Source organism: Penicillium chermesinum (genome assembly GCF_028974085.1).
Source record: "Penicillium chermesinum strain IBT 19713 chromosome Unknown utg000002l:1.0-5270490.0:1.0-5274688.0, whole genome shotgun sequence".
In the NCBI taxonomy this organism is placed as follows: domain Eukaryota; kingdom Fungi; phylum Ascomycota; class Eurotiomycetes; order Eurotiales; family Aspergillaceae; genus Penicillium; species Penicillium chermesinum.
This window is the reverse complement of record NW_026695312.1, coordinates 1,418,789-1,443,920: the sequence shown is the minus strand read 5'-3', so window position 1 is coordinate 1,443,920 and position 25,132 is coordinate 1,418,789. Positions and strand designations below refer to the sequence as shown.

Sequence of the window (25,132 nt, the reverse complement as noted above, 5' to 3'; positions counted from 1 at the left end):
CCGAAAGGCCTTGCGAGCCACCTGATGGCCACCTGGTGTTTACCTGATCCGCGGGAATCCACTTTGAGGGGAATAATCGAACGCTATGCGAGGCCGGAAATGACTAGTTTGGGTGTTGCCGAAGTGGCGTGCTAGATTTCTATAGGAGATTGTGTAGCGGTATTGTTGTCGTGGTATCATGCTATTCAGTTCCGATGCTGCTTTTTATACAAACTATATACACGCGTTAGGCCCTTCTTGCAGAAGAGCTCTCAACGTCGAACTCAAGGGTCCGGATAATACCCGCTGGTTCCTTGACCTGAGCATGGTCGGGGGTAGAATGTAGTCCTCGCTGCCGTTATCATCTCCCCGGCGGGTTGCAGATGCGTGCTCGATTTCGGGTTCAAGCTCCGAATAGTTTCGTTGGTCGCTGCGAGGAAGAGATCCAAGCGGATATCCAGATTTCTTGGACTTCGATCGGGGAGTGGTCCCCCTTGGAGGAGCCTAGGATTCTTGGGAAATCGTCGGACAAATGGTCGCAGGGCTGTGACACAGCCGCCGGTGATCCCCAGATTTAATTCGATGTTACACCACATCAAGGCATTAGTAGTATTCCCTATACCAAGGCATGTCAGTTCGAGTCTCTGCGGAGGGTTGGATAGATCGTACATGTCAAGTCCGCGCTGTTCATCAACGGGACCAAGGAGGAGAGACGGATACAGCTCACGATGCCGACCCTGTGTCCACATTAGCGAGAAGCTCAAGATCTATGGCCGGCGCGATACGTACGAACAACCCGTCATTAAGATAGTTCCCACGGCGATCTTCTGTCGCAGCGGCATCTGCAGCCGGCGCAACCACGGCCTGGGGGAACAATGTTAGCGAGAGAACCGAGACAGCCCCAAAACATCAACATACACGGGCACCATCACCGTTGCGAAATCGGTGAAAATCCCCAGTCCCGCATTTGCAAAGTAGAAGACCGGTCGGTTCATGCATGTCCCCTTCGTGATTCGTGAATCCCAGGACATGGCGATGGGATTGCAGCTGAAGACGTTCGCGAGAACGCTAGCAAAACTGTAACCGGCGGCGATGGTGACGAGGGCCCAGACCAACCGATGGAAATTGCGACTGGGGAAGATCCGGGTATAGAAGACAAGGACGGAGCACTTGGTGAAGCCGGTGGCAGCGCAATAGATGGCGGCCGCCGCGAGATTCCGCTACAGTAGATCAGTGTTAATGGTAACAGCTCCCTGCGTTGATAGATCCAGACACAAACCCACCTGTTCGAAGTTGGGAGAGAAATGGTCCATCGGTACATCCCACATATGTTCCCCCAGTCCCCAATTAGTCACTTATCAGGTCAGCTCTGCCTGTCTGCCCGCGGTCCTTCCAAGGCGGCGTATCAACTTACTGTCTAATGTCACTCCTATAAGGACGCATGAGAGCACCTGTAAGTCCTGGGTTAGTTCTGCGCGCTTCGGCAAACGTAAAGCGTGAAGCGATTCTCACCAGAGCAACAATCATCAAGTCTGATAATTTCAATTAGTTCCCTGTCCTTCCATTGCAGGGTCAAGCGCGACTCACAGTCATCTATCCAGATGCTCCGCACTATAAAGACTCGAGTCCATACTCGGAGAATAAGGGAGCATACCGCCACCGCCAGAAACACGCAGCTCGTCACCACAAAGGTCTGGCCGCGGTATTCGGGGTTGACGAAGTTGGATGTCTGGCCAGCCGGTGGCGGCAGAACAGGCGTAGTGGCGTCTGTAGCCATGGCGCTGGCTTACTCGGCAAAGCAAAGACCCATCGGGCGTAGGGGCCAGAATAAATAAGTAAAAGAGGCGCTCTACGGCGTATATGAACGATAGGAATGGGCATGAGCGTGCCTGGCGGGGGCCATGAAAACTTGGGTCCCGAGATGTCAAGACATAAAGTTTAATCGTTTCAGCGCAAACTTACTGCGTATGAGAATGTGGGGAGGATTTCCATCAATGTACTCCGTCCAGGCAGTTTGCTGGGGTCAACTTCTCAAAGATCGGCCCTGCTGGCCCGAAGATTTGGATCTTGCCCTCCCGGGAATTCGTAGGAGGCCCGCATCGACAATCTCGGTTACAGCGTCGAACTCCACTTCTTCGTCGAGGTCTTGGGGGGAGTGGCCATCAACCACGGAAAGAAAAAGCTGATATTGCTACTGTCCCGACATGTTCAAGGGTCATCATGAGGGCCAGGGCAGCGAGGAGGGGTACATAATCGAAAAGACACCTTTCTTCACGCGGGATCCCAAATTTGGGCCATGCAAGTCGCCCACTACTCCGTACTGCGTAAATATAACGGGAGGATACCGTCTGAACTCAATGAACAGCGCTAGGAGGGCAATTCCTTCATGAGGTAGTGATCGACATGGCCATCTCCCATCGAGCGATCCGTTTTGATCGTTTCGAGCAGCATCCCCACTCTGGCCTTTGCCGCAAACCCTAATCGCCCGCTAACGATGGCCCGCCTTACCCATTCTCCCCGTTCTTCCGGTCTTTCCCTTGGTGCAATGGGTTTATGCCAAGCGGGATCTTTTATCCTCCTGAGCCATAGGCGGGACCATTTTCCAGGCCTCATACTTCTTATTGGTCTGTCTATGTGAGGCAATGATTACTTATTCGCCCATGACGATATACATGATTTCAAGCTCCGCCCTGCCATTTGTAGGCGTCCTCGAGGAGGGGAGAAGGGGACTGTTCACAATGAAACTTTTGCATTTCAAAACCATGCTGGGCTGGGACTCAAATTACGAGGCCTAGGCCAGAATAATCAATATTGAGCGAACTTCCCTGTGAAGCTCTATGCATTAGGCATGAAGTCAATAAACTACCCCAACGACGATCATACACAAGACCAAAAAGTTCGGGTGCGAGAGGAACTGACGTCTCGGGGAGAAACCCAAAGACAAATCCAGAACAATATTGACTGTATGGCTTTTGTTTCTCTGGTCACCATTTTCAAGTTGGCGGGAATTAGGCTTTTCCCACGCCGATCCTGCGACGATCATAGAATTTGACGGTTTGGCCAGACAGCTATCCATCTTGACTAAATCCTGAGTAATGGTATAGTCTCATTTAACGGGAGTTCTTCCTGGGATCACCCCGTGGAGCAACTTGAAACAGTGGCCAGGAAGTATACTTTGACTAGCAGTACCTCGGCCTATCAAGTCCGATGACAACTTGAAGAACTGCATGCTGCGCTTTCTGGACAATCTGGTTTCTCATTAGGTAAAGGCGAACTATGGCATCGAGTTCTCAAATATGCGTGGGAATTAAGCGCAAAACAATATAGAAGCCTAAAACTTAAACCCCTGGACGGGAGACCCTTCAACACGTCAAATGGGCTGCTCATTATATGCCCTACGGACCTCCGTTATCGGACCAAACCTCTTATTCTGCATGTTCTGTCGACAGCCAACAACTCGGTGGCTTTAACTTTCAAAAAGACTCAGAAATGAGAGCGGGGAGGGAGGGAAATCAAAAGAGAAATCACAAAACTTCTGGCAGGGGTCCCTGCTGCAGTGCAGCCCCTTGTGTCGCGTTTTTAGATACCAGGAATTGGAGCTTGACTCAAAGACACCATTTATACTTTCAGATATGCTATGCGCAAAGAATCGATAGCTGAGACCATGACTCGAGGTACACATGGTTGATACAATGTAACGAGTGATGTGTCAGTACGTATCCTGCACTTATCATGAATACCTCTCCGGATTTAACCCCCCGACCATATTAGGAGTACACACCTCATGCGAAATTCCGTTTCGTCGGTCGTAACAGAGCGTAGCGATGAAATTTACCTGGTGCAGGGCGCGTTGGATGTGCATGCTCCCTCGAGCTAGGAATACAGGCCAGCATCAGCGCAATCCGAGCCGTAGCTACAGATGCCTTCAGTTTTCGAGAATCTCTTAGTCAATTTATCAGCAAATGGAGGCGTATGACCAGCCGGAAACATTGGAACATACACTGGCTACGTTTGCGGTAGCAATGGGCATCGAAATTTTACGTAGACTCCATAATGGATCTCTCATGGATTGGATCTTTGTGATCAATGGCTCATAGAGTGCCGCCATACATCGTTGGAGTTTGATGAATAAATCATAAAGCTGCCTGCATATAGTATGACAATATCAGTGGGACCGGATTCTCTAGACACAAACGCGTTGTCGAGGGCATGATACGGAGAAGGCTTTGGCTGAGTTTCATCACGTCTCTGCTCCTAAGGGTAGAGCAAACAATGACTCTGGATGCGAGTGATTGAAGAAGCAGGGCGATTCAAGAGACGAGTCTTACTTTACGTGTACTATCGGACAAGTAGGTCAACAAGACAGAAAAGCTTTTTGGGTATTGACCTCTCCAGAATGCTACTTTGAAACTTGAAATAGAACCCGCACAAGCACCGTAAGAACAAGATCCCAGAATGAAACAAGACAAACCCCCACAAAGCTAGGTAAAAGCGAGAACACGATGGGGGAAAAAAGGGGGAAAAAAAGAGAAAAAAAAAAAAACTCCCGGGTAGACCATGATAGACGATCGAAACAAGAGAGCTCAGGAGAAAGAGGAAAATGGAGCATTGGCATAACACTTCAAGAGATTTGATGCGTTCCCATGCTCACATTTGCATCGTCGAATCCCCATCCGTATCATCTGTTGCCATGAATGCCCCGGCAGGTACCCGCCCCTCTGCCAGGTCCTTCTCAAGCCGTGCGACTTCCTGAAGGCTCGTTGCATTCAGAATCATTTCCTGCACCCGCTTCTTCTCAGCCGCTGTCAGCTTGAGGCGGACGGGTTGCTCGCTTTTAGATTCGCCGGCACCTGCACCATTGCTGGCAACACTGACGACGGATTTGATGCCCATGATCTTGGCAGCAAGTTCAGTGGGTGCTTCGCGAGTTCCGAAGAGTTCTCGGGCCTTGATCCGCTCGGCTTGCTTCACTTTTTGGTAGTCGAGGAACACCACTGATGGGACCAGCCATATGACCCAGTACCGGTAGTTCTGGAGCTTTTGTTAGTTTTCATCAATCCATATCGATATGGCGAGGCGGGGCATCGGAGCCACTCACCTCTTTTCGCGTGACGGGATTTTCAAGCAAGGTAAGGTGTCGGAGTTGTGTGAGTGTTGAGAGGGGCTCGAGGTCCGCCAGTTCAGCCAGATTGTTTGAGAACAGAGTGATTGTTGACAAGTTGGGCAATGACGAGCCTAGTGCAGGTTGAATGTGGTTGATTCGGTTGCGGGCGAGGAGCAGCGTGCCCAGGCGGGGGAAGTAGGGGAAGTTCCCGACGGAAGAGATGTCATTATCCGTGAAGTCAATCGTGTCTTGATCCTGTCTTGTGTCAGCGACTCTTGTCCAGCTTGAGAGAGCTCTGCAATCTCGCATGCCGAGCCCATTGGCATAACTCACCTTGGCGAGACCTAAGTTCTCAATCGCGGGGATCTTGCGCCCTATATGACCCAATTCGGATATGAATGCAGCTCTTTGGCGAAGTGTAGTGTCTGTCCTTTCCAGGCCAGGTAATCCTGTTCAAACGCACCTCTCAGATCAAGCTCGCGGTCCTTGAGCGTGTTGATGTAGGAAAGAGAATTCTCAATGAGTTCTGCAGTCAAGCGCATGGTGGCGGTTGTGAGAATCAAAAACGTTCGACTATGGGGATATCATATATGACACGTGAACGATGCAAAGGCGAGAAGGATGGAGGGGAAACGAAATTCGAGCAAGACGCTGTCGCGAGATTCACAAATTGAGATTAGCTTGGTACCACGGCCCTTTCTGCCGGGCGGTGTTATTGCCACGTGATGCTCCGTATCTACAGCTATCTTCCATATAAGCGGGGAGGATTTGTACAGTCAATAGTGAGAATGCTTATGGAGTATTTGAGCAATGTATTATTCTATGTTCATTAAGGTCCCAATTAATATACTAATGGTACAACTCCACGAGATTCAAATCACCCGGATCAACTCGAAAGCATCAAGACAATGAGCGGCTCTAGGATACAGGGGTTGAATATAGTACCAGGAAAAAGGACAGCATTGCTACTGAGGAGGAGCAGATGCTCGGAAAGAAAGTCTTCCTACACTGTGGAAGACACAAAAGCAAACGGGCCAGATCCCGTATCCAAACTAAACTCCAGGGGTATGCAATGGGGAAATGCGATGCGGGGCTGAGGCTCAAGGGACATAATTCAGTTCAGGAGGCATGCATGAAGAACAGCGTCAGTCATCGGCAAGCGGGCTCAAGCTTGGGGATTTTTGATGGAGGGAGCGTGTGGGACTGCCGGCTCGAGAGCGACGCCCATTGGTAGTAGGGCCCAAAGCGATGGGAGCCAAGTGGTCCCGGCTTTCAGTACGAATCACCAGCCCAGCTCTATCCATTGCAATCCCTGAGCCGCCACTGATTCCTAAGCCGATCGTCCCTGAAGAACTATTGTCAAGCGAGTATTTCAGGCTGGGGGTATTGCCATTGCTGCCCCAGCTAGATGCCCGATTAAGGGGACGTGGTGTAGCACCATCAGAGGTGGAAGGGCGGCCATCATGGTCACTGGCATCGGAGTCTGTGCCACCCAGATCGAATTCTTGGGCTCCATCCTCCATGACGCGTTCGTAAGACGGCGCATTGCGGTTGAGGAACGGGATCATGCCACCAAAGGGCTTGCGACGCTTCGGGTGGTTAGGGTGAGAAGGTCCACCGCGACGCAGGCCGGTCTTAATGCGATGATAAATGCGTGATCGACGGCTCCGGCCACACAGGAAGAAGGTCATGACCACTACAATGCATAGGAAAAGAAGGAATCCAGGGATGCGACGAGGCGAGTCGCCATCAAAGAGGGCATCATGCCAATGCGCGCTGTGGAAGCCATCCGTATCGGGTAGTAATTCCACACTTGGATATTGGAAGTCCGGAGGAACTCCAGGGACATTGCTGCCAAAGCCCACAGGAAGGGCTTCCTGGATTTCGCCGGTACCTGTGATGAAGCATATAGGATAATCTTGCCAAGTGTCCAGCTGACTTCCGTGGAGTCGATCTTGTTCACAGCCTGGAATGCATCAAGGTAGCCCTTTTCTTTCGCATGCGACAAGACTTCCTTGGTACCATTATGGACAGAATTTCCGGGGTGGGAGATTTCCTCTAGGCCAACGCGCGGGATTCCAATACCGTCATGTAGCATGTTAATTATCCATGACGCTTTGAAGCAGACCTCAGCCGCCTTTTGGCTATCCACCTTGTTGCCCCACTGGTGGGTTTCAAGGCCACTCTGAATGGTAGACCAATCCTGAGAGCAAAAAGTCTTTACCCGTTCCTGGTAAGTGTGGAAGTCGTATGACTTGTCCTTGTAGCCCATCTCAAAAATCTCGTGAGTTGTGTGCCAATACTCGCTGATCCCGATGAAGTGATTCACGTCAAAATCGATGGCAGGGACATGCACCCCATGCAAAAGACATGGCTGGTCCGAACACGGGGCATCCTTGTCCAACAGAGGGAAAGTCTGTCGCAAACACTCATCGAATTTGCCAGTACCCAGCAAGTAGGTTCCGCCGCTATTTGACCCGAGATCGTGGCCATTCAATGTTGTGCGCAGGCCACTGGGGAGACAGGGATCTGGTAGCTCGCGGATGTGAGAGGGCGCTGCCGCCTGCAAAGCTTCCACGTAACGTCTACGAGCCTCGTGCACGCCAAATTCCAGCCAGGAGGTCACGAAGACTCGGTGCTCCTGCACGGATCCATCGATGTTGCGAAGTCGTAGGAGGGTGAGATCATTGGCGTGCTTGGCTGTTTCCGTTTCGTTGGGAGCAAAAGCAATTTGAGCAGATGCACCCCCCATGTCCAGGAAGCCGTAGGTGTGCTGTCCTTTGCCATGGTCGTGAGCTTCGGGTGAGTCAAAAGTTCCCATCAGATAGTTGGTGGCGATCCATCCATACAGTCCTTCGGTGACGCCAGGAATCACTTGGATATGAACGCCGCAGTCAGGCAGGAGGAAGTCGGTGTTCGCGCGAGCGTAGGAGCAGACCTGGTCGAGAAGCAGTTGGCGTTCCATGTTTCCGAGCAGTCGCATACCGGCCGTCGCGAGGAGGAAGATCGGAGTGTCCTTTGCATCTTCCGCGGGGATGATATTCTTTGCGTGTTCAAGAAGTTCCTTTAAGTGTTCCGGGCCAACAGCTTCGGGTCGATCGGCGAATGAAGAGACACCTGAGAAATAGCGAGTCAGAGACATATCTTTGCAGACGCTGAGCGCAGCGCGCAACACTCACCAGGACGAATCTTCTTGACCCATTCCTCTTTGGTTTTGATTTCGGGGAGGGTTTTGAGTTCTTGTATGTCGGCATTTTTGCGCGCCACTGCATTGCGCAACCAGCGGTAGACATGGACGCGGGTTCCCTGCAGAGTTAAGAATTAGCTTGCGAGTTGGAGAGATAACGCAACCCCAGATATGGCTAACATACAGACGAACCAGCGTCTAAAACGACACCATAGCGCCCTGTGGAGCCGCGTCAGCAATTTGAAGGTCGAAGCAAAAGGGGTAGGAAGATCGTACACTTGCCCATTTGGACTCGAGACAAATAGCAATTAACCGTATAGCATGACCTTGAATAGCGAGTGGAAGAGGGGAAGTCCCCTGAAGTTAAGCAAGATGGTGGGCGAGAAACGAGTGTCGAAGTCGAAAAAGGGTGGAGAGAGGAAGATAAGGGACGCGAGCAAAGGGCCTTACGAAACGTGACGAAAAGGCCAGACTTTCCACGGGCGGTCCGCCACCGAGCGGCGAAAAGTTACAATACGGGAAACGGATGCAAGACGGAAACTTTAGCCGCTTTAGGACGACCGCATTTAAATTGGATTTTCATTTCAGTGAGGACGACCCTGCGACTTCTGGATTTCGGTGGGTCTGGCCTTTCAGTGGGCTTTCATTTCGAGGGGACGATTTCTGAGACACAGGATTCGTCACCCCGGAATGCGCCCCATGTTACTCCGTATATTTCGAAAGCCACCGAATCCTCGGCCGGACCCTGAGGGGCAGCACAGTGCGTCAGTATACGTCAGCTCCCCGGGGCGTTGACGCACCTCATTGCACCGTGATACGCCAGGCCGCGCAGTCTTTCTTGGCACTCCAGCTTCTCCTCAACCACAGCTGATAACCATCAAACCGGAGTGGCCCATCTCAATCTGTAGCGAATCACTGTACAACTTGGACGACGGATGGTTCCGAACACTCTTGACTCCCACTTGCATGGTCTCCCCCTCATAGCCGTTCTTACCTGTTTTGCGCTGGTTGCGACGGCAAGGTCTCCTAAGATCGACACTGCTAAAATGAGCTGGGCCCCACTGCCCACCCGTGTCCGTGATTCGTGGTAAGCAAGAGCATGATGCAACTGATTGGCATGATAGGTTCATACTCACTGCTCAGAAACCACACTAAGTCCAAGGATGACACCCTCCACGCGCATCGCGATCTGCACCGGCTCCTCTAGGAGCCCTTGGGCTCCACGGCCCCCCCCCCCCCGAGCTTTCTCAGGATCAAGATTCCGAGTCCGGTTGTCCAATGCTCCCAAAGATCGCGAGTATGGTGTCTCTGGAGACATCGGCGGGCGCTGCCAGTTGATTCTGCCGTGCACTTGCAGCTGCATAGGTTCCACATCTGGATGTACCGCAGGATGCAAGATAACGAGACTGATAAACTCTAATTATGCTCTGCACAAGCTTGCGATCAGGTTGCTCATGCCATCGCGCACTCGTAGGACTCGAAGTAGTACCACCTGGGCACCTCCCGCAGCTGACCCGTAGATCCTGTAACACGTGTCTACCACACTCTTATCGCGGTCTTCACTGTCATCGGTCTCCGTGCCGATCCTAAAGCCAAGAGACTCGGGAGATTTCCGTGAAATTAGTTATTTGTTGATCATTACCTCGTCAACTGAAGCATACAAGATTGCTAAGACATGCCGCCATGGCTCTATTACAGAAAGTTCTCTTCGAACGTGAATACACCTTTCGGGTGTTGATACTGAACTTTGACAACTTTCTCCTTTTCAAACTGAACAGAAAGAGACCTCACTCGATCGGCGAGGGGGATGTCCGAGGGTATATACGGAGTCCCATCCGGAATCCCTGCCGATGACTCTTCGATAGCCACCAGATGTTTCGCGATGCGGCCTGCGACATAGTAGTCCCAGAGCCCTTCGCGCCGCCGGCCAAAGAGAAGAAGCTCGATCGCGCGGTGGCGAATGACAGAGTCTCGACACCGGGTGGCTGCTATGTAGAGCGGGGTGTTGATTCCTAGCGACAAGGAGAAGACAGAAGAGATCGACTTCGGGGGTTTGGGTCGGAGAACGGGTAGAGACGACGCTTTTTGTAGTTCCTCGGGAGACACGCTAGGAGAGCACGGATTGGGATTCGAAAGGGGATGGCCTAACATCTCCGCCGCGAGAAGTGTGATGGTGTCGAAATCGGCCATATGCTTGTCCCAAATGAGCTCTGTCATCGGTCGGTTTAATTCGAGAACTATCTTGACAGCTAATCTCCATATTCTGAGGGTCAGCACGGTTGGATGTTTTTCGTGATTGAGAGCTCCGCCTCGCTGAAGCCAGTCGTCGAAGACAGACATCCATGTATGTAGCCCTGCTGCCAGCCGGTAGTATTCTGACAGAAGATGCTCCGGTAGCTCTTCCTCGGGTGGTTTGGCATACCCGAGTTGCATGCGATCGCAAATAGCTTCGAAGCCAATGAGATCATTATATAGAATTTGGAACGAGCGCATAATCCCATCTATGTCTAGTGATGGGGCTCCAAGTTCGTCAATGGGGTCGGGAAATGGGGACCACCCAAGTATTGTCACCCCCGATGAGAGCAGCTCATCATCTTTGATCTCCAGGATCTGGTTTTCAAGAACTGTGAAAAGCAAAGCAAGAGTTTCGGGCGGCATATATGTAGACGAAGACTGTCTTGCTGTTTCAACGTGATTCTTGATGATTTTGAGCCCCGATGTGGCATGCTGGAAAGCAGCTTTGTAGTTACTCTGGAGACACTCGAAGCAAAAGAACAAGACACAAGCTATCAAGAATGTGTCACTTGTCGCCGAGCCGTGAAGGTCGAGTGAAAGTAATTGGCCGATCGCTTTGGTGTAGTGACGAAGAATGAAGCGGGCTTCATCATCACTGGTGGATAGAGATCCTTGGTTCAAGATAAACGAACGATGTAAAGACCCTAATGAAATTGCTATGGTCCTGATAACCGGCTCGTAGACCGTGGCTTGGAGCACATACGGGGCAATGCCCTCGCCAAAGACATGTGCTGTATGAAGTTGGAAGAACTCCAGAGCCCGAGATTCAGCCTCATTGGTGAGGATATCCAGTTGTGGTACTTGACGAAACTGCTTAGCCGGCGAGATGCCGAGGCTACGCTGCACGTCAAGATCCCTCTCAGGCCCAGGCCCAGGGGTCTGGGGGGCTGGATAGTCGCATTTCCGACCAGTGGATGTGCATTTATTGCAAGCAGGCTTCTGCTCGTCACATTTGACTCGGCGGATTCTAGTTCAGTGAGTATACAGGAACATATTAAGGTAAGAGGGACAGGAGGCAATAGCATGGCGGCATTGCGAGAATTGGGTGAAGACTCACCGGCACGTGGTGCAGCCGTTACGGGATCGACCTCTGTAAACTCTCTGCAGACCTCTGACCATACCGCTCAGGATCTCGGACTGGTATAGGAAGTGCTGTGTCGGTGGCGCAACCACTTTCCAAGATTTAGACCCCACGGGCGAACAACTTCGTCAGCCTTACACTACGCCGGTTCAGGTTAGCGCAAGCGAACTTGAGTATCAGATCCAGCCAAAACGGTTGAACCACTATCATTTACGAACCACACATCTGCAAACTTGCTCTTTTGCCACAGCGTGGCATACTACACCAGGACGTCTTTAGGCGGTGAAAGGCATGGACACGGTGAGCTCGGTCAACATCCGACTCTCATATCTCTACCGGCGGATGGCGGATGGGGACCCATGAGTTAGGAATGATATTGTGATTATAGATTTCCACATGGGCTAGGCTTGGGTATAGACATAAACAATGCCGCTTTATCGCTCTCCATCAACTGCTTCGCTTGACTGTTCGGTCTCCAGACTCTCTACCGCCTCCTTATTTTTGCAGGGATACCCGATGCTCCATAGACAGAGATGAATGCCATGCCCAGGAAAGCGGATACGCACGAGAACACTAATGCGACGATGCCCTTTGCCGTAAATCCAGCCGGAAGCCAAGCAACCTGCTTGTTCTGACCAGTCAGATCAAGATAGTCCTTGGTGTTGCCGGCTGCGTTTCCCTTATACTCCATCCCGGACGCCTCGCAAGCCTGGAAATGATCTTCGGGAACCTTCCCTTCAAGTCTTTCTTGAATCTGGTCTGGAGCTTCAATGAATACCATTGCGAGGCCTTGGGAAAGGTGGAAATCGATGTGACAGTGAAAAATGTAGACTCCCGGGTTATCTGCCACGAATCTAATCACAAAATAACCTTGTGGAGGAAGGACCAACGTATCGCGCCTGGCGGGGAACTCCGGAAGACGGGATGATTGTCTGGATCATATGTGACTGGATCGCCATCCGCATAATCATAGAAATGAGGACCGTAAGGGGGGAAGCGAGTGATAACCTGGAAGTTATGGCCGTGGAGATGAAATGGATGGCTTATCAGGTCAGCGAACTGTGTGCTTTTTCTGGTCATGGATGTTCCATAAATACCTTCCGCTGTCGCCATTGTTCAAGACAACTTCCACAACATCGTTGTGTCCGAGAACCATGGGATGGGTGTATTCTCCATAGACAGTAGAGTCGGTCGCCAAGTCTCCGGCGGATAGGACGGTGTACAGTGTAGGAACCTTCGGCCTTGTGTAGGAGATGTTGTTAAAAAACGCATACCCAGCGCCATTACCAAGGTTCATCATCTGGACAGTCAGATCGATCTTGGTGTCGGGATCAGGTAGCAAAGGCATCCTATCAGACGGAACCAGAGTGAAATCATCGAATGGAACAAGATCGGGATGCGGTTGCCACTTTCATGACGGCCTCGGGGTGGGCAGCAGACGAGTTATATTCGAGCCAGTTGGTATTGTTCAATTGAAGGCTCGGAGGAATGGTGTCCAAGAGCGCAGAATCTGCAACTGTGACAATGGGATAGTTCTTCTCAGTGGAATTCTTCATTGTGACGAGCACCGAATAGCGTTGCGCAACAGCAATATAGAGGGTACTTGCTTCAGTCGCATCGACATAGACGCCGTCGACTTCTACAATCTGGAATGTGTGGTCCTCGATATAGAAGTACTGGGCGACGAATGCGCCAATGTTGATGAGCCGCAGAAGGTACGTTTTGCCGGGCTCCACAGACAAATTGCTGCGGAGGGTATCATTGAACAAGAAAGCGTCGGGGATGGGCTCTGCCCCGTCGGATTGTCACGATTGATAAAATTCGGCATAATATCTTTCATCAACTTGTGGTACCAGTCGCTCAGGGTAATCGTATATTCCTCATCATACATATCTTTAAAATAAGCATCGTTGTCATGGACAATCAATGCCTGGCGGTATCCATTAGGATAGCAGCTATCGGTATGACAATGATACTAGAGAGACAACAAAATAGAAGAGCGGTTAGTCACTAGATGCGACAGGAAATGTCACGGCGGATTTATTCACCCAGTAGGTACCGTTTTGTGGCACTGTGAAATTGTATGTGAAGGAGCTCCCGGGCGGAATTGGACATTGAGTGACCCCCCGACGCGCCATCCATCTCATTTGTACCATTTTGGAACATGCCATGCCAATGGATACTGGTAGACGTGTCGTTGAGGCCGTTGTACATATTCACGATAATCCGGTCGCCCTTGTCCACTTCAATGACTGGCAAGGGCCATTGGCCGTTGATGCCCACGACATCGCGCTCATGGAGGCCGTCGGGATTAGCTTTCACCCAAGAGACATTGAAGTCGTACGTCACTGTCTTTGCTCGGACACCCTGGGAGCAAAGTAACAATGCTGAAAGCCACAGCAAGGGGCCTCTGATGATTGCCATCTCCAAGCCCGTCAATGTTCAGACCAGGGAAGCACAAGAGAGAATAAAAAGCAACATCTAGTCGGTTCTAGGGCAGGTTTAATGACTAATGACTAACAAGGCCCCGGGGCCCTCTTTAGAGAGCGGTTGGGCCTTTTTGCGGCAAAAGGTAGCGCAGGTGATAAGATGATCTGATTATTCGAAGGGTCCGTTCTAAGTAAATTACACGGCCAAAAAAAAAACTTTCCCCCTAATCAATCATACGAGGGTGGCTCAGACCCCTTGCAAAGTGGGGATTGGGCGCCTCTGGCGTTGACTCGACGAGCCGTTTTGTGCTAGACCATGGGAGTCCCCGTTGTGTTATGGGGAGGGTATAATTTGCCGACGCGAATTGGATCCTCCACTGTAGAAATTGCTGGTTGTTGCCGTTTCGACGTGGTCCCAGTAGCCGAAAAAAGGCGGATTGGGAAGGTAGATCTGCGAGGGTGACTGGGCCTCGAGATTATCTGATGTTGTTGGCCAATCACTGTTGACCAAGAGCCACCGGTCAGGTTCCCGTTCAAGCTTTGCTAAGCTTGGAAAATTACCGCTAGTACGGGCGCTTACAAGCGCGTCTCCATTCCATCTGGCGTGGCCGCACAGTCAATCCATTCAAATCTCCTGTCTAAGGGGCCTGAAATGCACGCAGGTTCCCCCCTACCGCACAGATATGGAGGTTCTGCTGCGTTTTTTGCGCGTAATGCAGAATCTCCAATGAGTGCATTAGTCCCGTAGTACTCTCTGGACCTGCAGCACATGGATACTTAAAATATCATAATATTAGTTTTGTGGCACTTGCAATAGTCATGATGCAGTTGAGTCCTGCATTATCTGTGGCATGATGGTGGCATAATGTGGGTTGTCACAAACTCAGCTGTAGACACTTCGGCCTGGTGCCCCTTTTCACTCAGACCGACGCGAACTCAATCAGGAGTCAGCTTGCGCGATAACGGCCCCTGCGCTTTTTTCATCCACCACCGCTCCTCGCTGAATTCCGCCACTGGCTTGAACGGGCTCCGAAACGCCGTGGGGATCTTCATATGGCCGACGCAGGACGAATGCCTTAGTCCGTGCCTTGTATGATGCAACCTTTCGCATAGCTGGGTCAATGACTGGCAAGTGGCCTCGCCGTTCTCGATAGAACATCAAGCTGTAGGCAGTCATCACACAAATCCAGTATAGATTATATGAAATAACAGAGCCATACGTAGCTGAGTTGGTCCATCCAAGGAGAGCATTGAAAATACCCCAGCCTCCGCCGCCTCCGATTTCCGGGTTACAGCAATTGACGTGCCAGACGCTCTGCTGGATGTCGTAGGATCCAGGGCCAGAGCCGGTCTCAGATGCATCGCCACCAATGATATGGTTCCAGGCGTTGTTTTCGAAGTACCACACGCCTCGCGAGAAGAGACCACCTGCGACGAGGTAGAGGAAGCAGGTCGAAATGATCAAGAAGACCTGCATGGAAGTCTCTCGTCCACCCCTGGGTGACCGGTCAGCCTGAGCACGTACGCTTGCAGGAAGAGCCTTACTTGTAGATCAGATATCCGACTAAACCTCCTGCAGCCAGGCCGCAGAAAACCGCAAGAGGGAACGATGAAGCGGGCAAGGAGATTCCGATACCGCCAATGAACACGACCGCTTCCAGGCCCTCACGGAGTACCGTGATGAATGGGAGAAAGAACATGACGTATTTCTCCATCCACCGCTTGAGTCGGCCCTTTCGCGTTTCGTTGGTGTTCTTCTCGTGTTCGAGTGCTTTGGCGAGCTTCACGCGCCATTTCTCTTGGATCTTGGAGACACGAAGCAATGCGGCACCCATGATTGTAATGATGATAGAAGCGAGGATACCCAGTACACCTTCCCAGATATCTTCGGTACCGGAGAAAGTGTCTGTTCCCAGCCCGTAGAAGGCCCCGATCATGCCACCGCCGACCGCAAGACATATGAACAGTCCCAACCCGCACCCTACCCAAACCTGCTTGACGAGCTTTTTGTAGACCGTGAGATCATCTCCTTGTCCCAAGGATTGCTTCAAAAATGCCAAGAGCACCGACACGACAACAGTCGTCTCGAGGCATTCTCGAAAGACGATGAAGAACACTAGATATTCGCATTAGTCCATTGAACGAGGGAACGAGCAAGCGGTCATACCGGTCACCGCAAAGACCTTGTTATCGCCCATTGTGTCCAGGTCGCTCGGGTTGGACGTCAAATTCCCACATACGAGGGGCGTCGAGATTGATAAGGGAGCTCAGGCCCCATGGAAAACGAAAATTACAAGCATACAGCCGGTATCTGATCGCACTGCGTCCACAAAGGGGAACCTAGTCGATCTGTGTTACACTCCTTGGTGGGTGGAGCCTGCGTACCCCTAATTTCGTTAGTTCAAGGGCATGTGGCGCTCGCAGATCACGGCTCCCCGGGTCGTGTCGGTCTGCGACAAAATTTTTTTTCGCTTGGTCCGAAAAAATTGGCCCAAGGCCTAGGAGTCAGGATTTATGATCGACGTAACGACAGAATCGTACGTTGTGGAGGACATTCTGTTTGGTAGGTAATAATTGCGATGTCTCGGATCGCTACTAGCACCATGCGGTTCGGCCAGAAAGTCAATAACAGTTTAGTCTCAGTCAGGCCCATGGGTCCATGGGTCCATGGGTCCACAGGTGAGTCGACAATGCTGACACGCCTCACAACGTTGGATGAAATTCAACGTGTGGTTCGCTAGGTAACCCTGGACCATACGATTCTACTTACATAAGGTCTAGCCGGACTGTCCAGGTCGACTCGTGCATGGCCTCGGGATACAGTATAAGCACCACCTCTTCGATGATCTCCGAGTAATATTCGTGCCAAGAATAGGACTAGATTGATTGGTGAATTATGCTAAAAAACCAGGTACTCTTTCAATTTGACCACTGCCAGTGCAGTGGGGAATTGACATGTGACACATAGTATCAGTATCCTCATGGTAGTTAAGTAGAGCCTAGACGGCCTACCTTGCGTGGTGGGAAGAGATTGCTCCAATTTACAGGGAGTACCGGAATTCACGGTCCTCTTTGTCGGTGTAATCCTTTTCAGGCAATCCATTCGCATCAAGCCTGAGGTTGCTCCCGAGGCGGTCCTCGGTTGCATGTTCCGAGGATTTGTCTCGGAGGCCATTATCGCGCGAACAGAGGACGCGATAGATGACCACAGCCACGAATAGAAGACACCAAGTCACGATAGAGGTAATCACGCCCTCGGTATACTTTGGTGACTTAGTCCAAAGCTGGGGGCTTCCTATACACCCAGCACAATAGCCGATGAAGAAGAGGGTGTTGACGACAGATCGCTTCGTGTTGCCCTTGACATTTGATGCGGCGAGCGAAAGGAGGACTGACATGGACGCGGTGATGCATGAAGCCTGTGGAATGAGGATATGAGCTCTAAATACTTTCTCCATCAGGGACTGTCCTTACCAGCCAAGAAGCCACAATGAGCCCCCACTCAGCACTCAGACTGAGCTTCAGCAGGAATATAGTTCCAACTAACGGAGGTATTATTAACGCCAGAACAACGAAGGTTCGCTGGCGCGGAAACATATACACCAAACTGGTCCCGACCCACAATAAAGCGATTTGAACAGCTCCAGAAGGAGCCGTGTATAACATAGTATCGAGCCTCGAGTATCCGATTGACTCAATGACCAGCGACGCGAATGTTAGGACCGGTGACTGCATGGTCACCAGCACGCCAAACCAGAAAACGAGCCACGCCTTAGGATCCAAGAGGGCCTCTCGGAGCTGTGACATGGAGAACGATTTCTTGTCACCGCCATCCCTATCCTGCGCGAGGCGGAATGAGAGGACTTCTTTTTCCCTGGCTGTCAGAAACCAAGCATCCTTGGGGCCGTTCGGCATTAGAACAAAAAAGCCAATACCCGCCAGGACGGTGAGTGCGCCACAGATGATAAACAGAACGCGCCAGGGAGCAATCGAAATTGATGAGTTCTTGCCGATGCCGTACATGAGCAAGCAGCCAATCACTTGGGCCAGACCATTCATCGTTATCCACAGGGCAGTCCGGGTGGTGTGTTCTTTCTTGCGGTACCAAATGCTGGTGATGGTCACAAAAGCAGGAGAAACCGCTCCCTCGCTGAAGCCGAGGAGGAATCTGACGGTAGCAAAGCCGGCAAAGTTGCTAGGAGCAGATAAGAGCATGCATATAACACCCCAGGCAATTCTGCGAAACAATCAGTTAGATGAATGATCCCAGTTAGAGATGACTTGAACATACACAGTTGCGCCGACAAACTTGGTTAGTGGGAGCCGACTCATCAAATAAATATATGGCCACTCTGAAACCAGTTGACCGACGTAAAAGATTGAGCTCGACCAAGAATATTGCGAGCTGGTCAAGGAGAGATCCTCCCGAAGACCGAATACAGCAGCATAGCTCAGACTCTGCTTATCCAGATACTGAAGGAAGAAGACAAAGCACATCTAATCCAAATTGCATATGAGTCTTCGTACACCATTGGGCAGGAAGGGATGAACGTACGAATGGCAAAATGATCAAGTCAATTTTCCGGACAACAGCCTTGTGCTCTTCCACGGTATACTCTTCATAAGCCCCCCACTCCGTCCGTGCTTAGCTTGTCGGCTTCGGTTTTGTTTGAAACTGCGCCCTTGGAGCTGGCCATTGATAAATAGTATGTATGTCCGTTACGAAGAACGCGATCGCGTAAAGATGAAGAGGGAGGGCACGCTTATTTCTATTACCCATCAATCGGCTGACATGTTTATCAAAAGTCAGCGCTTATAAGACAAGTCGCGGAAACCATGCTGGAATGGCTATTTGCCAAGGGCTGAGCTCTTATCATCGATCCGGCAATGATCAACTAAACAGGCGGTGATAAACTGCGGGGACAGCACTATCGCTGGGCGATCGGGTATCTGTCCTGTGCAGATTGCCGATACCGACCCCATCCAGGAATATCACCTTTCAGTAAGTCCCTCGCTATGCCTATTCAGTTGGACAAGTTCTGTTAACCGAGCTCTCCAGACTACAAAATGGTTGATTATAGCCCCGTTCCCGGCTCCAACGTCAAGCCGTGGGCTCGCCCAGAACCGAAGGGCTATCTGTTCAAGAACGCCAATGTGGTTGATGTCAAATCTGGCAAGATTATCAAAAGTGCCACAGTCGTAACACGCAATGGAAAGATTGAATCGGTCTCTTCCTCGCTGCCAGATCCTCTGCCCACGGATCTAACAATTGTCGACTGCGAAGGCTTGTATCTGAGCCCCGGTCTTTTTGATGCACATGTGCACTTATGCGCTGTTCCTGGATTCAACGATCTATCCAAGGCGTTCGGAAACCCGAATGATGTTCATCTGCTCCGTCAGCCATACACAGCAGCCTCAATGCTCCACCGAGGCTTCACCAGTATTCGCGACTGCGGTGGGGCACAGCTTGCCCTGAAGGAAGCCATCGAAGAAGGAGTTTTCCCTGGGCCTCGAGTGTTTATATCGGGCCACGCACTGTCCCAATTCGGTGGCCACGGCGACCTCCGCCATTCTCATGACCAGACTGGCTGCTGTGGCGGTACACACAGTAACAACCACCTGGGCCGGCTGTGTAATGGTGTCTCCGAATGCATGGCAGCTGTGCGCGAGGAGATCCGGTGCGGCGCTGACTTCATCAAGATCATGGGCTCAGGCGGTGTCGCATCCCCGACTGACCGTCTTGAGCATCTCCAATTCACAGCTTCCGAGATCCAGGCCATGGTCGAGTGCGCCAATAACGCGGGCACCTTTGTCACCGCCCACGCATACACCGTGAAAGCTATTCGACACTGCATCGACAACGGCGTGAAGGGTATCGAGCACGGGAACTTTGTCGACCCTCCAACGGCAAAGATCATGGCGCACAAGGGAGTGTTTCTGACCCCAACCTTGATCGCGTACGCGCAAATGGCGTCCGAACAGTGGCGGGGGTATCTGCCCCCAGAGTCGCAGGTGAAAAACCAGGTCGTCCTGAAATCCGGCTTGGAGGCACTGAAGGTCGCATCTGACGCTGGAGTCCAAATGTGCTTTGGATCCGGTCTGCTCGGGCCCCTGGGCTCTGCTCAGACCCACGAGTTCGCTCTTCGGTCCCAGGTCCTTACTTCCTTGGAGGTCTTGCGGAGTGCCACTGTGAACCCAGCAAAAATGATGGGCTGGGAGGACACGATCGGTCAGGTCAAGGACGGCTTCTTTGCGGACTTGGTTCTCGTGAACAAGAACCCTCTCGAAGATGTGACTATCTTCGACCGCCCACAAGAACACGTCCTTGCGGTCATGAAAGAAGGGCGTGTGTACAAGAGCCGCTGGACAGAACTGCCCGAGGACGCTGAGATTCCTATTCGAGTCCAGTACAATTAGATATGAGAGATGGGTGCATCGGGTGGGAGTTGAATGAAAAACTTGGGGGTTCATTACATTGCATGAAAGAGCATTTGGGACGAACTTCGAAGATGTACATGATCTTTTTGCTTGCACGTACCTGAAAAAGAGATAAGAGTTGTTGAAAAAAGTTTTTCCCCCCTAAACGGAATCTTGCCTTCGATGATTAATTACCACCCTCAGGCTGTTGCGCTGCATATCCAAGTTGGTATTCAAAGTCGAGTAGGTGCCCATGTATTTTGACGGGATGTATACTCAGCACAGAAGGCTAGAAGTCTTTGGTTTGCATGACTTAGTCTTTGGGCGCTGCTGCGCATTCATCGACCTCAAATTGAATATTTAGGGGCTTTTGGGTCCTGCGTTATGGACTGCATATACGCAGAGACATGACACATAACGATATGCGAGAACTTACTGCGAAACAGTCACTTGAAGGAACTCGGTCTCATAGTTCCCCGATCGCTTCAAGTTGGCGGTGAAGCAAACGGGACAAACAAATATCGAGCCAACGGCATCTAATCGAGTGCGTCGACTCTCCAAATTTACTGACATTGTGAGTTCTAGTTCCCTAACCTTCCTGGCATCGCTTATATTTAAGACACAGGAAATACCCCCAAGGTCCCCTCGATCAGTTACCCCACACTGACTCGTCGACGCGACCCACAGATCAGAGCCATGTCGGACTCTGAAGCGGAAACGCTCCTCCTCCCCACCGGGTGCCCCTTGTGCGAGAAGGCGGAGCATCTGCGTCGTTGCTCGGGATGCAGGATCCTCCAATACTGCGGCCAAGACCATCAACGTCAGCACTGGCCGGAGCATAAATCGGCCTGCAATGGTGTTCGGCAGGCTCGCAAATCTGTGGAAGCTTCCAAACAAGCTCTGATCAACAACCCGGTTTTTAAGGACGACGACCCTTTCGTGAATCACATTGGCAATTTCTGGAAAATTCGCGAGACCCGCCCGTACATGACGGAAATGTCGAAATTCAGCCAGAAAATAAGAATGATCCGCCATGCGGACGCCGTGCAGGCTGAATTAGACACTTACATGGAGATCCTACGTCTCTGCCCGGGCGACAACATGGGCGTCCGCGGGTCAGTTCCGGGTGCGTTGCTGCGTTTGAACAGAGACCAGGACTGCTATGACTTTATCAAATGGTATGAAACGCTCGACTGGAATAGTGACTACGTGACCAACTTCCTCAACATTAAGAATGCGGACGTCTTTGAACCCGTCGATTTCGTTCGCAAGAATTTCGGCCTGACACAACGAGTCTGCTTGATTCTACTGAAAATCAAGCTTTTGATCGAAATCCTCAAACTCCAGAACATGGACGGTTACCTCGATCAAGCGAAAGCTGATTATCAGGCCAATGGAGACAAGGAGGCCCCTCCGCCGGAGCTTCTCAATGCGTACCTCAAAGAGCACCGAAACAAGGCTATAACCAGCCAAGCTCTTCGTGCCCGAGACGACCTCGTGAATGGTCAAGAGCTTTCAAATCAGATCGACACCCTGAAGAAACAGATCGACGAGCTGTACGATATTATTGACGAGCAAAATAAGCACATGTGGCCTGCTATGAGCAATCCTGAAGAAGCATTAAATCGGGGGCCCGCAGGCGCGTTTATGTTGGGATCGGATGAAGAGATGCGGATTACTTTGAACGAGACTATCCTTGCCTGGCTTGAGACCCCTGGTGCAATTCAATTCATCAATTTCAAGATTCACGGGAGGCTGGATGAACTTCTCTGACGGTGAACTTGGAACAAGTTTTAGATCTGCCATGATTTTGGCAGAGAGGAAATCAGTTTGGTTTCGCAAGCAGGAATTGAATCCTAACTATCGGTTGACCTTGTCAGCATCGCCTATTCATAGTCCTAATAGAGGCCAGGTGACTCCCGGCGTTAGGTGACTCCCGGCGTTAGAAGGAGCCTAAAAGCTACAATTAGGAGGAAGCAGTAAGCGGCTACGGAGTATACTAGTATCTCCGAAGCCGCTCTCAGCCACGCTAGTCAAGTCCATTCACATACCCTATACGAGGGAGTCTGCTATCTCAAGTGGGGCTGGGCGACGTCGAGAAATGCGGGGGTAGATAAAGCGGCAGATATCCGAGTCAGATTGCCGACAAGTTCGGAAAACTGCTCAAGTACTCCTCGGCCTTCCTGTGATTGCGCCCCCCATGATGTCGGGTCGTCTTGATACGCGTACTTCCGCAGAAGCCCGCAAGAAGCGCCGAAGGGTCACTGACGAGAATCGCAAACGAGCCGCTCGAGCGTAAGTCAGCGAGTCCTCTGCGTAGGTCTGACACTCATATCATTAGTTGCAAACGCTGTAAGGCAAGGAAAAGTAAATGCATAGAGGTTCCAGGAGGGAAGTGTGAGCGTTGTTCCCTGGCAAATCTAGAGTGCGAGTTCCTAAGGTACTTTTGCTGAGGCTTATTACCTTATCTCGCATGACTCTATGAGTCGACTAACTGATCCCAGGGAAAGATCGCCTTCACCTTTGTCGGCATCTACAGAGCCTTCAACATCGCAAGAGTTACCCCATGCTAAGAGCCCCACGCAGGATCTTCTTGGGACCACCGCCCCATCACAAAACCATGAACTTTTCTCGCCTGCTTCCGAGGTATCACAAGGACTTTCCAGGCATGTCGTTGCCGATCAAACGAAGAAAGTCTTATGGCCTGCCTTTCTATCTCGGCTTCGAGAAGCATTTTCGCTTGATACACAGGCCGCCATAGGGGGACATGATATGGCTGCTTTGCAAGCAGTAAGCGCGAAGATATCATTGATATAGGGGTATCACTAAATACTGACATCAAGTATAGCGCATGAGTCGCCCGAGAGAACTCCGCCCCCCCTGAACTTGTCAGACTTCGAGCTGCGGTTTTCCCCCCCTAGGCAAGTGGCGGACTTCCTTATCTCGGTATTCATAAACCATGGCACGGACTCATTCTTCTATCTTGACCAAAATCAATTTTTATCAGAGCTTGATCAGTACTATACAAACCCAGCCTCGCCGTTGAGATGGGATGCTGGCTTCGTCTGTCTTGCAATGGCCTCATTTGCTCTGGGAAGCCAATGGACTCCGTTAGAAAGACCGGAAACCTCATCGGTCAGCCATTTGAAGGAAAACCTGGATGTCGGACGCCATTTTTACCGACACGCAAAGGCCCTCGTACCCGATATTATCGAAAAGCCTTGTATACGATCTATACAAGCTGTGTTTGTCCTCGGTGTTTACTTGATGCCAGCGAGTGCGATCGGCTCTTCTTACGTATACATGGGTCTGGCCCTTCGAAAAGCATTAGCAGCAGATCTTCATGTTCAATCCGAGGACATAGAATTGGGCGAGGTGGAAAGGGAAGTGAGGCGCCGCTTGGTATGGTCAATATATTCTCTGGAGAGGTCAGTGCTTTGTGGTCGCAATTTGAGGACCATGGCTATAATCCAGACTAATCGCGCAATTAGGTGCACATCTATCAAGCTCAATAGACCTCGCTCAATCAGTGCGGATGTAATTACTATTCCCCTGCCAGCACCCTGTGAGCCATTCGATCGGGTCCAGAAGTATGACAACATCAAATTCCAGATGGCGTATACTCGGTTCATACTTATTTTTGACCGGATAGCAGGTTTAAGGTAAGATTGACCCTTCATATTACATGGCCCGCGCTGAAAGGAGTAGTGGTGATTTGGGAATGCAGGAACGTGACAGGACGAGACTCGAAGCGGATCTCAAGAATTGGAAAAAATCACTTCCATCCGATTTCCATTTGGAGCACATGCCCAAATCCCCCGAGTATCGCACAATCTTCCATCTCCATATCAACTATTACTATGCATGGATTAGCCTGGGTAAAGTGGCGCTGGTCACAGCTGCTCGAAGTCGACTGCGTCAGATTCTCGATCCTGATTCTGGGTGCGTCGAGGTCGGTGCCAATATTCGAAGGCTAGCTCAAGTCTGTACAAAAGCCGCTCGAAAAATGCTGGCACTCTTTGAAAGTCTTTCCCGAACGAACAATATCACCCGCTTCTCTTTCACAGATTTCCAAGCTTGCAGTATCGCCACCATTGTCACTTTGATTGCGGGTATCCTGGATCGGGACGTTGGCTACGAAAGCCGAGTGAAGTTAGGGTTCGAGTGTCTCGTCGAAATGGCCAAGGGAAATACGACGGCCAAGCTAGGCGTCAAGTTCGTACAGGCTGTCCAGTCGATCACAAACGAGGCTGCTGAGAAGCTACGCCGCGCAACTGTCTCGACCGAGAACTCGGTAGGCACGAGTTCAGGATCTGAATATAACCAATGGGCAGCCTGGATAGCTGTGCAAGAGCGAGCAGAAGATGATCAAGAGCTCAGCTTGAGGGCGGGAATGTCAGTCAATGTTGCTAGTCGACAAGCGGAGCTTTGGCAGGATCTGCAGCCGGCAGCTGGAATACCGTGGGAAACAGATGCGTTGTCTCTTGGGGCCATGGCACAGTCCAATTTTGCAGATCAAGCGATGGGTCGACCGCTCGCCAATTTATCGACAGAAGATGGATTTTTCACAGGGTTCCAAGGCGATGAAACATTTCTAATGGGTTTAACTGGATTGGACTCTCTGGATCTGTAGATAATGT

General features: G+C 51.1%; 11 protein-coding genes across 11 annotated transcripts; 3 read left to right on the top strand and 8 right to left on the bottom strand.

Moving 5' to 3' along the window:
* Positions 1–263: 263 nt before the first annotated feature.
* N7468_001346 (uncharacterized protein) lies at positions 264–1,756 on the bottom strand (the record flags this gene model as incomplete). The annotated part of the gene is made up of 7 exons (XM_058470643.1): positions 264–716; positions 769–843; positions 906–1,199; positions 1,263–1,333; positions 1,394–1,430; positions 1,492–1,511; positions 1,567–1,756. 7 exons carry the CDS (start codon positions 1,754–1,756, stop codon positions 264–266), a joined length of 1,140 nt encoding a protein of 379 aa, XP_058333784.1.
* Positions 1,757–4,626: 2,870 nt separating this feature from the next.
* lea1 (U2 snRNP complex subunit LEA1) lies at positions 4,627–5,625 on the bottom strand (the record flags this gene model as incomplete). Its single annotated transcript, XM_058470642.1, has 4 exons — positions 4,627–5,010; positions 5,078–5,338; positions 5,417–5,457; positions 5,547–5,625. 4 exons carry the CDS (start codon positions 5,623–5,625, stop codon positions 4,627–4,629), a joined length of 765 nt encoding a protein of 254 aa, XP_058333783.1.
* A 603-nt stretch (positions 5,626–6,228) lies between these two features.
* N7468_001344 (putative nucleoside diphosphatase (Ynd1)) lies at positions 6,229–8,556 on the bottom strand (the record flags this gene model as incomplete). The annotated part of the gene is made up of 5 exons (XM_058470641.1): positions 6,229–6,960; positions 7,023–8,200; positions 8,263–8,389; positions 8,455–8,489; positions 8,547–8,556. The coding sequence occupies 5 exons, from the start codon at positions 8,554–8,556 to the stop codon at positions 6,229–6,231; spliced, it is 2,082 nt and encodes a 693-aa protein (XP_058333782.1).
* A 1,406-nt stretch (positions 8,557–9,962) lies between these two features.
* N7468_001343 (Zn(II)2Cys6 transcription factor domain-containing protein) lies at positions 9,963–11,684 on the bottom strand (the record flags this gene model as incomplete). Its single annotated transcript, XM_058470640.1, has 2 exons — positions 9,963–11,521; positions 11,675–11,684. The coding sequence occupies 2 exons, from the start codon at positions 11,682–11,684 to the stop codon at positions 9,963–9,965; spliced, it is 1,569 nt and encodes a 522-aa protein (XP_058333781.1).
* A 446-nt stretch (positions 11,685–12,130) lies between these two features.
* On the bottom strand, positions 12,131–12,427 carry N7468_001342 (uncharacterized protein; the record flags this gene model as incomplete). The annotated part of the gene is made up of 1 exon (XM_058470639.1): positions 12,131–12,427. One exon carries the CDS (start codon positions 12,425–12,427, stop codon positions 12,131–12,133), a length of 297 nt encoding a protein of 98 aa, XP_058333780.1.
* A 270-nt stretch (positions 12,428–12,697) lies between these two features.
* Positions 12,698–14,070, bottom strand: N7468_001341 (uncharacterized protein; the record flags this gene model as incomplete). The annotated part of the gene is made up of 5 exons (XM_058470638.1): positions 12,698–12,964; positions 13,056–13,435; positions 13,456–13,621; positions 13,695–13,717; positions 13,800–14,070. 5 exons carry the CDS (start codon positions 14,068–14,070, stop codon positions 12,698–12,700), a joined length of 1,107 nt encoding a protein of 368 aa, XP_058333779.1.
* An 822-nt stretch (positions 14,071–14,892) lies between these two features.
* On the bottom strand, positions 14,893–16,273 carry N7468_001340 (FTR1 family protein; the record flags this gene model as incomplete). Its single annotated transcript, XM_058470637.1, has 4 exons — positions 14,893–14,919; positions 15,040–15,571; positions 15,621–16,191; positions 16,243–16,273. 4 exons carry the CDS (start codon positions 16,271–16,273, stop codon positions 14,893–14,895), a joined length of 1,161 nt encoding a protein of 386 aa, XP_058333778.1.
* Positions 16,274–17,116: 843 nt separating this feature from the next.
* On the bottom strand, positions 17,117–18,708 carry N7468_001339 (uncharacterized protein; the record flags this gene model as incomplete). The annotated part of the gene is made up of 4 exons (XM_058470636.1): positions 17,117–17,494; positions 17,550–18,312; positions 18,367–18,572; positions 18,631–18,708. Coding segments are annotated over 4 exons (1,425 nt in total), but the record flags the coding sequence as incomplete, so codon positions are not given.
* A 434-nt stretch (positions 18,709–19,142) lies between these two features.
* N7468_001338 (metal-dependent hydrolase family protein) lies at positions 19,143–20,492 on the top strand (the record flags this gene model as incomplete). Its single annotated transcript, XM_058470635.1, has 1 exon — positions 19,143–20,492. The coding sequence occupies one exon, from the start codon at positions 19,143–19,145 to the stop codon at positions 20,490–20,492; it is 1,350 nt and encodes a 449-aa protein (XP_058333776.1).
* A 696-nt stretch (positions 20,493–21,188) lies between these two features.
* Positions 21,189–22,265, top strand: N7468_001337 (zinc finger MYND domain-containing protein; the record flags this gene model as incomplete). The annotated part of the gene is made up of 1 exon (XM_058470634.1): positions 21,189–22,265. The coding sequence occupies one exon, from the start codon at positions 21,189–21,191 to the stop codon at positions 22,263–22,265; it is 1,077 nt and encodes a 358-aa protein (XP_058333775.1).
* A 430-nt stretch (positions 22,266–22,695) lies between these two features.
* On the top strand, positions 22,696–25,125 carry N7468_001336 (fungal specific transcription factor domain-containing protein; the record flags this gene model as incomplete). The annotated part of the gene is made up of 5 exons (XM_058470633.1): positions 22,696–22,787; positions 22,997–23,282; positions 23,349–23,920; positions 23,984–24,154; positions 24,201–25,125. The coding sequence occupies 5 exons, from the start codon at positions 22,696–22,698 to the stop codon at positions 25,123–25,125; spliced, it is 2,046 nt and encodes a 681-aa protein (XP_058333774.1).
* Positions 25,126–25,132: the final 7 nt, after the last annotated feature.